Raw genomic sequence first — 16984 nt, 5'->3', positions numbered from 1 at the left:
TCTACAGTTAATCGCGTTCAAATCCCGAATTTAAAACTGAAAACAAATTGAAAGTGAGGGTATATTTTCCCAGTGGCCCAGTCATAAACAATCTTTTGTACCATTGTTGTTTTTCCAATCCCCGCGACTCCGCTCACTGCTGCTGAACTCCCAGATTTGGATTTTCTCCGGGAAAAACTGCTCTGGAACAGTTGATCCGTTCGGATTTTTTCCAGTTCTTTCCGGAGATGTTTCTTTCTCCACTCTTCATGGTCTCGGCCTCTTGCCAGCAGTTCATGTTCTACAAGTGTCCGATCTCGAACAGTAGAAATGACCGTTAGCTCAGTGTATAGAGTGACCAGCTGGAAAATCTTAACCTTCTCCTTTATTAGGATCGTGTTCACTCTCAGTGTTTCAGTTTGGACCCGCAGTGTTTCCTTGTGTTTCTGTTGAACATCTTCAATTAGAACAGACAGAAAGTGGTTCTCACTGTTAGTTGTATTGATACAAAAACAAATTCTCAATATCACTTTACTATTCAGTGAAATGTTCCGAGATTGAATTCACAGCTTGAATCGAGGTGCGAGCAGGAAATTAAATTCAGTTACTGAAAACCTCGCTTGAAAGTGAACAAGGGCTGAGAAACGTTTCAAATTCTCACTTGATTCTAATATTTACTGATCATGGAGATTTCTATGAAGGTGATATTTTCCCTCTGATAGTTAATCCTATCAGCCTTTACCTGTACCACAGATCTCTAATAGAAACCTAAACATGATCCTGGTTATACGACAGTGGAGGTTCTAGTTGATCAATCTATGAAACTGTCAGTGGTGCTGTCCTTCTGCGGAAATGGTAAATTAGGTTTTGGGTATCAGTGGGACAGAGACAGACTATGAATGGACAGAAGTTCCACTGTTATTGTATCAGACCTCGGGGCATGTTATCTGGGATATTGTGGGCACTGGGAGAGGGACAGACTGTGAATGAACAGAAGTTCCACTGTTATTGTATCAGACCTTGGGCAGGTTATCTGGGATATTGTGGGCATTGGGAGAGGGACAGACTGTGAATGAACAGAAGTTCCACTGTTATTGCATCAGACCTTGGGCAGGTTATCTGGGATATTGTGGGCACTGGGAGAGGGACAGACTGTGAATGAACAGAAGTTCCACTGTTATTGCATCAGACCTTGGGCAGGTTATCTGGGATATTGTGGGCACTGGGAGAGGGACAGACTGTGAATGAACAGAAGTTCCACTGTTATTGTATCAGACCTTGGGCAGGTTATCTGTGATATTGTGTGCACTGGGAGAGGGACAGACTGTGGATGGACAGAAGTTCCACTGTTATTGTATCCATCCTCGGACAGGTTATCTGGGATATTGTTGGCACTAAGAGAGGGACAGACTGTGGATGGACAGAAGTTCCACTGTTTAACCTCGATGGAGGGGAAGCTTTCAGAAACGGGACTCGGGTAGGTTTTCTGGGGTATTACCTGTCCTTCTATATCACGTGATCGCAAGTAAAGCTTAATGCCATTCTTAATGTACAGTGGGGAATCAGAAAGATGATTTAAGGTATAGGAGTTTGGGTTGAGGGAAGGGTGACGCGGATTAATGTATTTTGTTTGGCTGAGAAACTTCGGTACTGAAATGTTTTAATGGAATTCAGAATATTAGTGCAGGAAACAGGCTCACAATCAACAAAATAATTAACAACGGAGAAAATTGAAAGTTAGAAATACGAAGGGAAATCAGCCAATGCGTTCGAAAGCATGGACCAGATATCGGGGATGGACACTAAAGGGGCAGTGTAAGTGGGGTGAAGTGATAATTGAACGTGTTTCTGTGGATACACTGAGAGGAAGCAAAAATGGGGTCATCTCTCTAACAGGGACAGGCTTATGTGGGCCAAATGGACTTCTCCTTTCTCTAATCATTCTCCTATTATATTGTGTTTCAGAAATTGTGTACACTTTTTCAGCAATTTTTTTGTATATTAATTGAATGTGTTTTTATAACAGTCCTGTCATATCACCAATTAGAATTAATAATACAACTGTTGCTCACTTCACTCAGTGTAATGTTAGAGCAGAAAACATTCAAAGTTCATTTCAACTGTTCTCCAGTAATTATATTCCGTTGTTTCATTTTGGTCTGATTTTCCTACAATGAAGGTTTGGGAAATCACAAATCTGTTTCCATTAGCCATTACATTGGGTCCTAAAGGACCCTGAGTTAAAGGACTATTCTTTGAGTAAAATAAGGTTCTCTCTTTCACTGACATTTGGAAGCCAGCCCAAAACTTCCTTGTGTGAACATCTCGGAAGTGTGAACTTCTCAGATCAGATCGAACACTTTGGCGTCTCGCTCTGTGCTGCGAAATGATAACATTTTAAAGTTTCGATTTACTCCACCTCTTTCCGTATAGTTGGTGGTGGGCAGATTCCAAGAGGGGGCGTAACATCTGGCTCAAGGCACTGCTCTTCATTTATGAATAACAGAATGTCTGGGCAGCAAGTAGGAGGTGCGTATTGGGATTCACAGTGCATCAGGATCCTGACAGATGTGCATTGGGATTCACAGTGTATCAGGATCCTGACAGGTGTGTATGGGGATTAACGGTGTATCAGGATCCTGCCAGGTGTGTATGGGGATTCAGAGTGTCGGGATCCTTCAGGTGTGTATGGGGATTCAGAGTGTCGGGATCCTTCAGGTGTGCATAGAGTTTGACAGGGTATCAGGATTCTGCCTAATGTGTATGGGGATTCACAGTGTATCAGGATCCTGCCAGATGTATATGTGGTTTCACAGTCTAGCAGGATCCTGCCAGGTGTGTATGGAGAGTCACAGTGGATCGGGATCCTGCTAGGTGTGTATTGGGATTCACAGAGTATCAGGATCCTGCCATGTGTTCATGGGATTTCACAGTATATCAGGACAATGTCAGTTGTGTATAAGAATTCATAAGTGATAGGGATGAGCATCTGGATTAAGTGCAATAGTGGAACGTCCGTATATTTACAGAATATGTCAGAAATAGCATGAATTATAACTTGAATAGTTGGGTGTTGATGACAAATCCAAACGAGGTTCATTTCTATTCCCTCCACCCTTTCAACTTCTGAATCCCAGATTCCGACAACCTCGAAACAAAAGACGACAGTCAAATATTCTGATTCTCAAAAGTGAAATAAACGGTTTGAAATCTGTACTTCATCACTTACCTTTCAGTTGACTGGGTATTTCAGATAAACCTCGTCCGATGTCCATATAATCAAATGGATCAGGACCTGTTTAAATCAATGAGCTTTCATGAAATCAGATCTGTATAATATTGTAGTCAATTCTGCAGTGTTTCAATCTGAAATTGAATTCAGTGTCTGATTTTACCGTACCAAGTTCCTGCATCTCTTTCAGTATTTTGTCCAACTTTGGTACCACATGGTGCATTTTCACAAAGGATTCCCACATCACCCTTCGGGCCCGAGAGCCTTTCTCCATCACCAGATTTAGGAGAAGTTTGGAACTGTCCGTCCTGTTTCCCTTCTCCACGAGATCAACGACTTTCTGTAAAGAATAACAATTAAAATATTGCCTCTCCTTTCCCAGTCCGACTTAAACTGATTCCCTTTTGTTTTCAGTCCACACAAGAGTTATACCCGAACCGTTCCCCTGTCCTTTGTACAGACACTGACCGATCCATTGGGTATTTCCATCTCTTCGTATCATTGTTTCAGATTGACTGTATTTTCAGTTTGATCCATTTCTTTCCTATTTGACCTGTTTCTCTTCTGTAACATTCAATGATTCTACGATCTGATATCCTGTTAGTTCTGTGATGTTTAAATAATCCATACTCATTCTGTGTCCCTCCCACTTACCCGATGTTCCAGTCCACTGAAATGCCTCTCGTATGTTAACAACAAACTGATTCCGTCCACGCCTTCTTCAATCGCCTGTTCTAGTCTGTCCCGGTAGAATTTCGTCAACTGGAACAGTTGGTAATCGTCGCACTTTGTCAGGAACTCAATGATTGCAGTGTTGGGATCTGTGAACAAAAATGGAGAAAACGAAACACATTATCGACTTTCTATCCGGGCGGCTACATTTCCTCTGATACCAAACGGCTGAAGCCTCCTGTGAGGCACATTATCAAACACCTTCTGAAAACCCATATACACCGCGTGTGCTCCATTCCATCGAACTGTATAGTCACCTCTCAAAAAAGCTATATCAGATTTGTCAAATACGGCTTGTCTGCAGAGAATCAGTTCCAGCCTCCACTGATCATCCCCTGTATCTCTAAATGTTCACTAATTCGACCTGGAATTACAGATTCGAGGAGTTTGCCCACTGCTGACGGAGACTGATTGGTCTCCAGTTACCCGTTGACCCTCTCTCCTTATTTTAACAGAGACATTACTTGGGCTCCTTCAGTCCACCTGGATATTTTTGTTAACAAGTGAAGATTGAGAAATTGTGATCAGAAACCCTCCTATCTCCTCTCTGACTTCCTTTAACAGCCTCGGGTGTGTTATCTCTGTGCCTCGGCGATGTTTCTCAGATCCAAATCCTTCTCTACAGTTATCTCTAACTCTGGTCGCACATCCTCCTCAAAGGACACCAATATTTTCTCTTCCACCATCATTTTTAGAATCTAAAGTAAATATTTTTTTATCTCTCCAAACCATCGTCCACAACTAGTTTTCCCCAGTTCCCCCTCTATCTCAACTCCACTGATTGCTGGTCTGAAAAAACCCACTGGGAATTGTGATATTTCCCTTCCTATTGCTTAACTGCGTTCATATGGATTCTATTTTAACTTAGCTCCCTGGAACACCTTTATGTTCTGAACCTCTCCTTCTCTCTCTTCTCCTTTAAGACGCTAGTTAAAACCTACCTCTTTACCACCCGTCCAAATATCTCCTTATTTGACTCGGTGTCAAATTTTGTTTGATAATCGCACCTGTGACGCACCCTGTATCGTTTTACTACATTGAAGGCGCTATATAAATGCAGGTTGTTATTGTTCTAACTCTGTCTTAGAACCTTTTACTAATACCGGCGTCCAGAACAATTTTTCTCTCCACTCAAAATGTTTTAATCAGAAACATTTCGCTCTGAGTCCTGTGAAAACTCAGGCCCTGTCTTACAGATACTAGATCACATCACTGATATTTCTGATTTTCCGAATATGTTTGGAATGATCTGTATATTCACAGACATAACACACAAACCTAACTCCGATTTTTTGGAATGTTGACCCGTTTCCGTTTCTTTGTTTTTTTTAAATACCAGGTGACTTTATCCCTCAATATTTCAAAACCACCTTCCTTTTTTCCTGCTAATAACTTTTCACCATTTCATAAGTCTTCTGTTCTGCTCCAACAGTTTTATTAATCCCAATCTCTCGTCTCAGTACCTGAGATTTCCCACCCTCCAGTCATATGAGCTGAAGCCCTCCCATTGCTCCATTCACCCAGGCTGTAAAACCATTGTTGGTCCGTTCAGATCGTGACCGTCCCTTCCCTTCTCCCTGAACTCACTCCAATCCCCAAGACCGTGAACCCTTCCCTCCCACTGCTCCATTAACCCAGGCTGTAAAACCATTGTTGGTTAGTTCAGATCATGACCATCCCTTCCCTTCTCCCTGAACTCACTCTAGTTCCCAAGACCGTGAACCCTTCCCTCCTGCTCCATTCACCCAGTCTGTAAAATCATTGTTGGTCGGTTCAGACCGTGACCGTCCCTTCCCTTCTCCCTGAACTCACTCTAGTCCCCAAGACCGTGAACCCTTCCCTCCTGCTCCAGCCCTGCAGCCACACATTGAACTGCCTCATATTTCCCCCTTTAAACGGCCCAGTGTAAAACAATCCAGAGATCGCCAACTCGAAGCCTTTTTTAAGTCTAGTGCTAAGTCTCAATATTCCCTCTATAAACGTATTTCTATCAGTGTTATTGGTTCCGACCATGGCTATTCACTGCTCTCCTTTCCTTTCCAGAGATGGTCCCACCTGTTCCAGGATATTCTTCCCACTGACACCAGGGAGGTAACTTACCATTCGGGACCTGCTCAAGGCTGCAGAAGAGTCTGTCTGTTCCGTGACAATAGATCAGCACCACTATTGCTCTCCTATTCCTGTGTCGGACATGCCTCTCACCCCGCCCCACTCGGGGTGTCCCCTTGCTCCCCGGTCTCACACTGCTACTCAGAAAGACCATCCTCTGAGTCACTGTGTCTATCCACCTTACAGTCCCCAAAACAAAGTATCTATTGGGCAGTTCCAATACTCAGGAGATCCCTCCACCTGTGACTGCAATGTCCCTCTTTATGGTCACTCACTTCCCTCTATCTACACAGTATCTGTGCTGTTACCTCTTCCTGTGTGAGCTGCAGGTTCCTGCTTGTGATCTGGAGCCTTTGTAATTGCAGAAATTATATATTAAAGAATTTTGTGAACCTACCTGTGTCCATTGTCATTCTTTTTGAAGATGTTGGAACTTCTCCCCTGTTTGAAGCTTCAGCCATGGTGGTGACAGACGTTCCCAGATTCTGATGCTCTGTAATAAATATAATATTAATAGGAGGTTATGAAGCAATATTTATTTGAGCACGAGAGCTTTGCATTGTGAAACATGATACCAAGTCTCTCCTCCCCCATCAGCACAGCAGCTGTTAGCTCTGGGATGGAGCAATTCCCGAGTGTTATGATCAACACTCCACATCAGGTGTGACACAGACAGCTGCCCAGTGAAATCCAGTGAGTCCCGCTGATCTAAACATCCCACTTCCAGAGGGGCTCCCGTCGGCAGAGACTCTGCACTGGGAGCGCCCATTGGGAAGATTTACTCAGAGTGCAGGCCAGAACAAGCCTTATTCCTGAGTTAGTGAATATTCTGGAGGGAATTATGGAGCGGGGTGATCATTGATGAATTAAATGACCCCTCACTCGGTTTTACACAATCTGGGGCAATTGTATTATTTTCTTCACAGAAGTGTTTAAAATTTTTGATTCGTTGTGTTTTGATATTAAATCCTGGTACTTTATGAAGATGATATCTATCGACATACATCATAGTTGCAGCTGGGTGTGATTCCTCTGGAGTTTATGGGCTGTGACAGTCTCCGTGTGTTCATGGAGATGTGTCCTGGTTGGTGCTTCTATTGTATATATATATTTACCATATTTCTGATGGTGTCAGCACCTGACTAATGAGCACCGTAGGAGCTGAGGAGATTTACCACTGTTCTAATATTAACACTAATGAGCACTGTAGGAGGTGAGGAGATTTACCACCGTTCTAATATTAACACTAATGAGCACTGTAAGAGGTGAAGAGATGTGCCACTGTTCTAATATTAACACTAATGAGCACTGTAGGAGGTGAGGAGATTTACCACCGTTCTAATATTAACACTAATTGAAATGTTATGAATCGTGTAACATTAAACCGTTAGGTGATGCACGGAATGTATTTGTTGTATATCTTTCGGGGTCTTACAATCTCAGAAAACACCATCAATATATAAGTGGTCGATTTTACTGCAGTTTTACAATGAATATTCTCCACTTATGTGTGTGCTTCGCTGTGTGTTTATGCCCACGAACGTACGTCCAACCAAACTTTAGTTGAAGTTTTTCTCCGGCATTAATTTGTCACTAATTTTGAGAATTTGTAAAATTCAGTTACTGTTGTTTCACTCACACTGACACTAGTATAATAAACACACAACAGCAACAACCATGCTAATACGTTTACCCCCTACACCATGAGCTCTTATTTTATGCAGTAGCCTTAGATGTGGCAACTTGTCAAAAGCCTTCTGGAAATCCAAGTACACAACATCCACAGGATCCCCTTTATCCATGTTGCTTGTAACTTCCTCAAAGAACTCTAATAAATTAGTCAAACTCAATTCCAGCCCTACAAGCCCCACTACCAGGATCTCTATGAGTCTCCGACTCTGGCCTCTTGGACATTTCACCCTCTCCTCACCCCATCTATGGCTATCGTGCCTTCAGCTGTCCCGGCTCGAATCTCTGCAATTCTCACCAGAAACCTCTCCAACTCCCTCTCATCCTTTACGACCCTCCTAAATCCCACTTCTTTGACCAAACTTTATTGCATTAACACAGATCCTTTAACATCGGAAAACATCCCAAAGCCTTTCACAGACCCCGAGTCAGACAAAAGATGGGCGCTGAATAAAGGAGGTAGAGGGAGGGGTGGTCAAAAGTTTGGTCAAAGAAGTGGGATTTAGGAGGGTCGTAAAGGATGAGAGGGAGTTGGAGAGGTTTCTGGTGAGAATTGCAGAAATTCGAGCCGGGACAGCTGAAGGCACGGCAGCCATAGATGGGGTGAGGAGAGGGTGAAATGTCCAAGAGGCCAGAGTCGGAGACTCATTGAGATCCTGGTAGTGGGGCTTGTAGGGCTGGAATTGAGTTTGACTAATTTATTAGAGTTCTTTGAGGAAGTTACACGCAACATGGATAAAGGGGATCCTGTGGATGTTGTGTACTTGGATTTCCAGAAGGCTTTTGACAAGTTGCCACATCAAAGGCTACTGCACAAAATAAGAGCTCATGGTGTAGGGGGTAACGTATTAGCATGGATAAAGAATTGGTTAGTTAACAGGAAACAGAGAATAGGCATAAATGGGTCGTTTTCAGGTTGGAAAGATGTAACGAGTGGAGTGCCACAAGGATCAGTGCTTGGGCCTCAACTATTTACAATCTATTTCAATGACTTGGATGAAGGGACAGAATGTATGGATGTTAAATTTGCGGATGACACAAGGGTAGATAGGAAAGTAAGTTGTGAAGAGGACATCAGGAGTCTGCAAAGGGATATGGATAGGTTAAGTGAGTAGGCAAAAAATAGGGAGATGGATATAATGTGGGAAAATTTGAACTTGTCCACAAGGAATCGAAAAGCAGTATATTATTGAAATGGAGAGAGATTGCAGAACTCTGAGGTACAGAGGGATCTGGGTGTCCTAGTACATGAATCACAAAAAGTTAGTATGCAGATACAGCAAGTGATTAGGAAGGCAAATGGAATATTGTCATTTATTGCAAGGGGAATGGAATATAAAAGTGGAGATGTTTTGCTGCAGTTGTTCAGGGCATTGGTGAGACCACATCTAGAATACTGTGTGCAGTTTTGTTCTCCTTATTTAGGAAAGGACAAAACTGCTTTGGAGGCGGTTCAGAGAAGATTCACTCAACTGATTCCTGGGATGAGGGTGTTATCTTATGAGGAAATTTTGGACAAGTTAGGCCTGTATACATAGGAATTTAGAAGAATGAGAGGTGATCTTATTGAAACATATTAGATCCTGTGGGGACTTCAAGGGGTAGATGCTGAGAGGATGTTTCCCTCTTGTGGGAGAGACGAGAACTAGGGGCCACAGTTTAAAACTAAGGGGTCTCCCATTTAAGACGGAGATGAGGAGAACTTTTTCCTTTCAGAGGGTCGTAAGTCTGTGGAATCCCTTCCCCAGAGATCGGTGGAGGCAGGGTCATTTAATATTTTTAAGGCCGAGTTAGATAGATTCCTGATTAACAAAGGAGTCAAAGGTTATATTTGGAACCAAGCGAGGCAAGTCCCACTGAGCTGGACAATGGAGGAGAGGCGTTGGAGGAAGAGATGGAGACACACATGTCTAACTATTCACCCACGTGTCAAACTGGGCGGGTCTCTTTTTTCTAACCCTCTCATCAAAAATACACAAGTCTCATTAGTGGTTTAATGTTATCGAGCAAGTTAAACTCATTTCACTTGTGCATAACATAGCTCTCTGACTGGGCGACTGGAATCACTCGATTCACTGGAACAGTTCACTTGTTCCAGGCTACAAAATTGGAGAAAAGATTCCGATATTCTCATTCCACAAAACTGCGGCAGAAAATGAAGCCTCGTCAATTCCCATTTTTATGTAGATTTACACAGGATGTACAGCACAGAAATAGGCCATTCGTCCCAACTGGCCCATGACAGTGTTTATGCTCCACATAAGCCTCCAACCTCCAGACTGCATCTCACCCTATCAGCATATCCTTCTGTTCCTTTCTCCATCATGTGTTTATCGGGCTTCTCCTTGAAAACATCTTTTCATTGCAGTGAGGCTCTGTTGCCTGGAGATTGCCTTCTCACCGACCCTGTACAGTTCACATGTTGTTCCTCCGTCCCACAAATAGAATTCCGCGCCCACACCCCACCAACACAGCACCACGCCCACAACCCACCCACCCGGCCCCGCTCCCACACCCCACTGAATTGGCCCCGCGCTCACACCCCATTTACCCGGCCCCAAACCCATACCCCACCGACCTGGCCCCGAGCCCATACCCCACAGACCTGGCCACACAACCATACCCCACCAACCAGGCCCCACGCCCATACCCCAGAGACCTGGCCACACACTCATACTCCACTGACCACAGACCGCGCCCATACGCCACTGACCTGGCCCAACACACATAACCCGCTGATCCGGCACTGCACCCATACCCTACTGACCTGGCCCAACACCCATACCCCACTGACCTGGTCCCACACCCATACCCCACTGACCTGGCCCAACACACATAACCCACTGACTTGGCCCAACACTCATACCCCACTCACCTGGCCAAACACCCATACACAAGGGACCTGGCCCCACACCCTACCCCACCGACCTGGCCGCACACCCATACCCCACTGACCTGGCCCAACACCCATACCCCACTGACCTGGACCCACATCCTACCCCACTGACCTGGCCCAACACCCATGCCGCACTGACCTGGCCCCACATCCTACCCCACTGACCTGGCCCCTCACCCATACCCCACTGACCTGGCCCCACACCATTACCTCACCAAACTGGCCGCACACACACACACCGCACTGACCTGGACCCACACCCATACCCACCGACCTGGCCCCACAACCACACCCCACTGACCCGGCCCTACACACATACCTCACTGACCCGGTGCCACACCCATACCACTTTGAACCGGCCCCACACTCATACCGCACTGACCTGGCCTCATACCCATATTCAACTGACCTGGCCCCACACCCATACACACTGACACGACTCTGCGCCCATACACCACTGATCCGGACCCGCTCCCATAACCCACTGAACCGGCCCCACACCCATACCACACTGACGTGGCCCCACCCTTACCTCACCAACCTAGCCCCACACACAGACACACCGCACTGACCTAGCCCCACACACATACCCCACCTCCCTGGCCCCACACCCATACCCCACTAACCGGGCCACGCGCTCAAACCTCACTGACCCGAACCCACACCCATACCATATTGACCTGGCCCCACAACCTACCCCACCGACCTGGCCCAACACCCATACCGCATTGACCTGGCCCAACACCCATACCCCACCGACCTGGCAACACACAACAACACCCCACTGCCTTGGCCTCACACACATACCCCACTGACCTGGCCCCACACCCATACCCCACTGACCTGGCCCCACACCCATACCCACTGACCTGGCCCCACACCCATACCCCACTGACTTGGCCCCACACCCATACCCCACTGACCTGGCCCCACACCCATAACCCACCGACCTGGCCCCACACCCATACCCCATTGACCTGGCCCGACACCCATACGCCACTGACCTGGCCCCACACCCATACGCCACTGACCTGGCCCTGCACCCTACCCCACCGACCTGGCCCCACACCCGTACCCCACTGACCTGGCCCCACACCCTTACCTCACCAAACTGGCTCCACACATACACCGCACTGACCCGGCACCACACCCATACCCTCTGACCTGGCGCCATACCCATACACTCTGACCCGGCCCCACACCCATACCACACTGACGTGGCCCCACACACCAACACCCCACTGCCTTGGCCTCACACACATACCCCACTGACCTGTCCCAACACCGACACCGCACTGACCTGGCCCCACACCCGTATCCCACTGACCTGGCCCCACAGCCATACACCACTGACCGGGCCACGCGCCCATACATCACTGACCCGACCCCACACCCACAACACACTGACCTGGCCCTGCGCCCATACCCAACTGAGCCGGCCCCACACCCATACCTCCTGACACGGCCCAGACACATACCCCACTAACCAGGCCCCACACCTATATCCAACTGACCCGGCCCCACACCCATTACTCACTAACCCGGCCCCACACCCATACCCAACTGACCCGGCCCCACACCCATTACTCACTGACCCGGCCCCACACCCATACCCAACTGACCCGGCCCCAGACACAAACCCCTCTGTTCTGGCCCCACACACATACCTCACTAACCCGGCCCCGCACCCATACATCACTGACTCGGCCCCACACCCGTACCGCTCTGACCCGGCCCCACACCCATACCGCACTGATCTGGCCCAATAACCATATGTCACTGACCTAGCCCCACACCTGTACCCCTCTGATCCGGACCCTTGCCCATACCCCACTGACCTGGCCCAACACTGACACCGCACTGACCTGGCCCCACAGCCATATCCCACTGACCTGGCCCCACACCCATACACTACTGACCCGGTCTCGTGCCCATACCCCACTGACCCGACCCCACACCCACAACACACTGACCCGGCCTTGCGCCCATACCCCACTGAGCCGGCCCCACACCCACACCGCACTGACCTGGCCCCACACCCATACCCCCTGACACGGCCCAGACACATACCCCACTAACCAGGCCCCACATACATACCCATCTGACCCGGCTCCACACCCATAACTCACTGACCCGGCCCCACACCCACACCTCACTGCCCCGGCCCCACACACATACCCCTCTGCTCCTGCGCCACACCCATACCCCTCTGACCCGGCCCCACACCCATAACCTTCTGACCCGGCCCCACACCCATACCCCACTGACCTGGCCCCATACCCATATCCCACTGACCTGGCCCTATACCTGTATCCCACTGATCCTTACCCGTGTCCATATCCCACTGACCGGACCAGGCGCCCATACCCCACTGACCCGGCCACACACCCACACCCCACTGACCCGGCCACACACCCACACCCCTCTGACCCGGCCCCACACCCATAACCTTCTGACCCGGCCCCACACCCATACCCCACTGACCTGGCCCCATACCCATATCCCACTGACCTGGCCCTATAGCTGTATCCCACTGATCCTTACCCGTGTCCATATCCCACTGACCGGACCAGGCGCCCGTACCCCACTGACTCGTCCCCACACCCACACCACACTAACCCGGCTCTGCGCCCATACCCCACTGACCCGGCGACACACCCACACCCCACTGACCTGGCCGCACACTCATACCCCCTGACACGGCCCAGACATATACCCCACTGATCAGGCCCCACACCCATACCCATCTGACCAGGTCACAGACCAATACTTCACTGGCCCCAAACCCATACCCCACTGGCTCGAACCCACACCCATACCCCATTGACCGGCCCCAGACCCATACCACTCTGAACTGGCCCCACACTCATAGACCTCTGACCCGGCCCGACACCTACAGCACACTGACCACGCCCCACACCCAGACCCCACTGACCCGGCCCCACACCCCACTGACCCGGCCCCACACCCACACACCACTGACCCGGCCCCACACCCCACTGACCCGGCCCCACACCCACACACCACTGACCCAGCCCCACACCCACACCCAACTGACCCGGCCCCACACCCACACCGCACTGACCCGGCCCCACACCCAAACCCCACTGACCACGCCCCACACCCAAACACCACTGACCCGGACCCACACCCCACTGACAAGGCCTCGCATCCACACACCATTGACCCAGTCCCACACCCAGACACCACTGACAGGGAGCGAGAGGTTATACCACAAGTTTAATTTCTGAATTATGAAGTTTGATGTGTAACAGGAAGTGAATGTGACAGGAGACGAGTGCAGAATTAAGTGTGACCTTTACAGGAAGTGTGCGTTACAGATAAGACTTTTATTTCATTATAAGTGCATCTCGATGACCTTGCTCATACTGGGCCAAATGAACTGGAATGTGTTCTCACTTTGTTGAAACAGGCCAGAATGGGAGGCGGACATGTGTGAATGTTCACACATGTTCGCAGTGCTGGGAGGACTGAATAACTCGTGGAATAATAATATCTATTAAATAGGTATTCACACAGGAGTTATCAATTTCAGTAAAGTATTATTAAACCATGGCAAAAGAAAGTCTTATGAATTGTACATATCTGCACAACCTACTGCTGTACTTTAATATTATTTTTCTGGATTAATAACAACTCTTCAAATTTTTAAATCATATCTACTACTAGTATGCCAAATACATAGATAGGAGTTTATACTGAATGTTTCATGGTCTGAATATATCGATAGGAGTTTACACTGAACGTGTCATGGTCTGAATATATCGATAGGAGTTTCCACTGAATGTTTCATGGTCTGAATATATCGATAGGAGTTTACACTGAATGTTTCATGGTCTGAATATATAGATAGGAGTTTACACTGACAGTTTCATGGTCTGAATATATAGATAAGAGTTTACACTGAATGTTTTATGGTAACTTTCGGATATAAATTGGAACCAACGCCTCTTGTACTGAGATCTGACAGATTGTTACCCTGGTAATAGAGGAAATCACTCAACGAAAGTTACTGAAAAGGACATAACAAAAACACAATCACGTGTTTGGAGTTTAGCAAAGACGAAATTAACCCTGAACATTCAGACATTTTTTCTAACCATGAAGCTGCGATTCCAGCAACGGATTTTTTACACCACAAGACCTGATACTGGGGATTGACTGAATTCACCATCAGTTCCAGCTCGACAGAACATTAAGCAGCACCACATCCACAGAAGGACTTCGATAAAACAGTCACATTGTTAAAAGCAGACACCGTCTGCTCTGAAAATCTGATTGTCTTAAACCATCTAAACCTGTAACAGTTAACATTTAAATTACTGAAACATCTGATCGTCACATTCTTTATACATCTGGAATGTTACAAAATTTGGATAAACGACATATTCTGCAAACTCCACTTAGTGTTTAAGGGCTGAAAGACGCTGTTTATATTTTCTGCTGAAAGCAGGTCCCCATAATAATCAGGTAATTGTGTTGAAAGAGCACGGAAATGAATCTGGATTGTATCGGGAAAAACATTACTCTCAGTTTAATAAAACGACCCCTCGGCCGAGCCCGGGAGCTGGATCAGGTGATCACCCAGAACATTTATTCTGACAACACACAAAATAATCAATTGTAAGAAATTTTACAAATCATTATTAGAATACGATTTACGTAACATTTTATCACCAGATAATATTTAAATGATACTCATTTAATTCAACTGCAATTGTGAAATCCAGAAATAGATTTACTGATGGGAAATAACATTAGGTGAAACTCAGTATCCAGTTCAGAATTGTAAGAAGATTGATTTTGATAGTTGGATATGAAGTATATTTGAATTCAGTTACACTGTCTGGTACTACATTAACACACAGTGTAATATCGATATTATGGGGGCCGTAAAGGTGGGTTCATTCACAGTTGGTGCTGGGGGCGGGGAGACACTGTATATATGCTGGGCTCTGCCTCGGACTGGAGTCACCTCTTAGATCAAACCCCTTTTCTCTAAAACTCACACAAGATTCATTTGTGACTGTGTGTTTGGAGACAGAAACTGATCTCACTTCACATTACATTGCATGGCCTCAAGCTGAATAATTCTCCTCGGTGATTAGACTCTCACAGTCTCATTCTCACCATTTTCCCCCTTACCTTGTAACATTTGTGGACTTTCTACAGGACCAGTGTTTATCTGAGGAAATGGGACTTTCTCTTACCTTTCTCCCCAGTCGATCTATGGAAGCTCTTTGAATCGGAAGGGTTCTCTCTGGTTGCTGCTCTCTCAATCCTGTGCTGATTCACCTGCTGTTGTTCCTCAGTCCACAATCCCTGTTTACTTCCAGCTGTGGACTTTTCTCAATCACTCCGTCATTCACCGGGAGATCTAATTCCGGCGAGGCAGAAAATGAGACCAATACTGACGGTGTGGATGAGAATCTAATCGACACTTTCCCTCGCTGCAGAAATTAATGCCCCTCACTGAATCCGCCCCTTCCATTGGTTCAAAACAAGTGATTGATATCCCCACCCGCCAATCAGGACCTGTTCCCACCCACAGCCCCGCCCCCACATGTTTTGAACTGATCGAAAGGGCGGAAGTCACTCTTATGTGAGAATCTCGATTGGAGTTTTTTGAGGATGTAATTCGCAGGGTAGATGAAGGGGAACCAGTGGGTGTTGTATATTTGGATTTCCAAAAGGCATTCGATAAGTTGTCACATAAAAGGTTGTTACACAAGATAAGTGATCATGTGAATTGGGGTAATATATTAGCATGGATTGAGAATTGGTTAACGGACAGAAAACAGAGAGTAGGTAAACTCGGGTCATTTTCAGGTTGGCAGGCTGTAACTAGTGGAGTGCCACAAGGATCAGTGCTTGGGCCTCAGCTATTTACAATATAATTTCATGACTTAGATGAAGGCACCGGATTTAATGTATCCAAGTTTGCTGACGATACAAAGCTCGGTGGGAAAGTAAGCTATGAGGAGGACATAAAGAGTCTGCAAAGGGGAATAGACAGGTTTAGTGAGTGGGTAAGAAGCTGGCAGATGGAATATAATGTTGTTAAATGTGACGTTATCCACTTTAGTGGGAAGAATAGAAAAACAGAATATTTTTAAATGGTGAGAAACAATTAAATTTTAGTGTTCAGAGAGATCTGTGCGTCCTGGTACAAGAAACACAGAAAGTTAACATGCAGGTACAGAAAACAATTATTAAGGCAAATGGCATGTTGGCCTTTATTGCATGGGGGCTGGAGTCTCAGAGTAAAGAAGCTTTCCTACAATTGTACTGAGCTTTGGTGAGACCTCACCTGGAGTATTGTTTAC

The 16984-nt window shown here is 46.8% G+C and overlaps 1 protein-coding gene across 1 annotated transcript; it reads right to left on the bottom strand.

Annotated features, from left to right (window-relative positions):
• Nucleotides 1-17: 17 nt before the first annotated feature.
• LOC137315464 (uncharacterized) lies at nt 18-16067 on the bottom strand. Its single transcript, XM_067980154.1, has 6 exons — nt 15869-16067; nt 6450-6545; nt 3866-4032; nt 3380-3551; nt 3209-3274; nt 18-436 (listed from the first exon to the last, which is right to left on the bottom strand). Exons 2-6 carry the CDS (start codon nt 6511-6513, stop codon nt 18-20), a joined length of 888 nt encoding a protein of 295 aa, XP_067836255.1. The 5' UTR covers nt 6514-6545; nt 15869-16067.
• Nucleotides 16068-16984: the final 917 nt, after the last annotated feature.

The sequence above is a fragment of the Heptranchias perlo genome, unplaced genomic scaffold (genome assembly GCF_035084215.1).
Source record: "Heptranchias perlo isolate sHepPer1 unplaced genomic scaffold, sHepPer1.hap1 HAP1_SCAFFOLD_55, whole genome shotgun sequence".
NCBI lineage: Eukaryota > Metazoa > Chordata > Chondrichthyes > Hexanchiformes > Hexanchidae > Heptranchias > Heptranchias perlo.
This window is presented reverse-complemented; position numbering and strand designations above follow the sequence as displayed.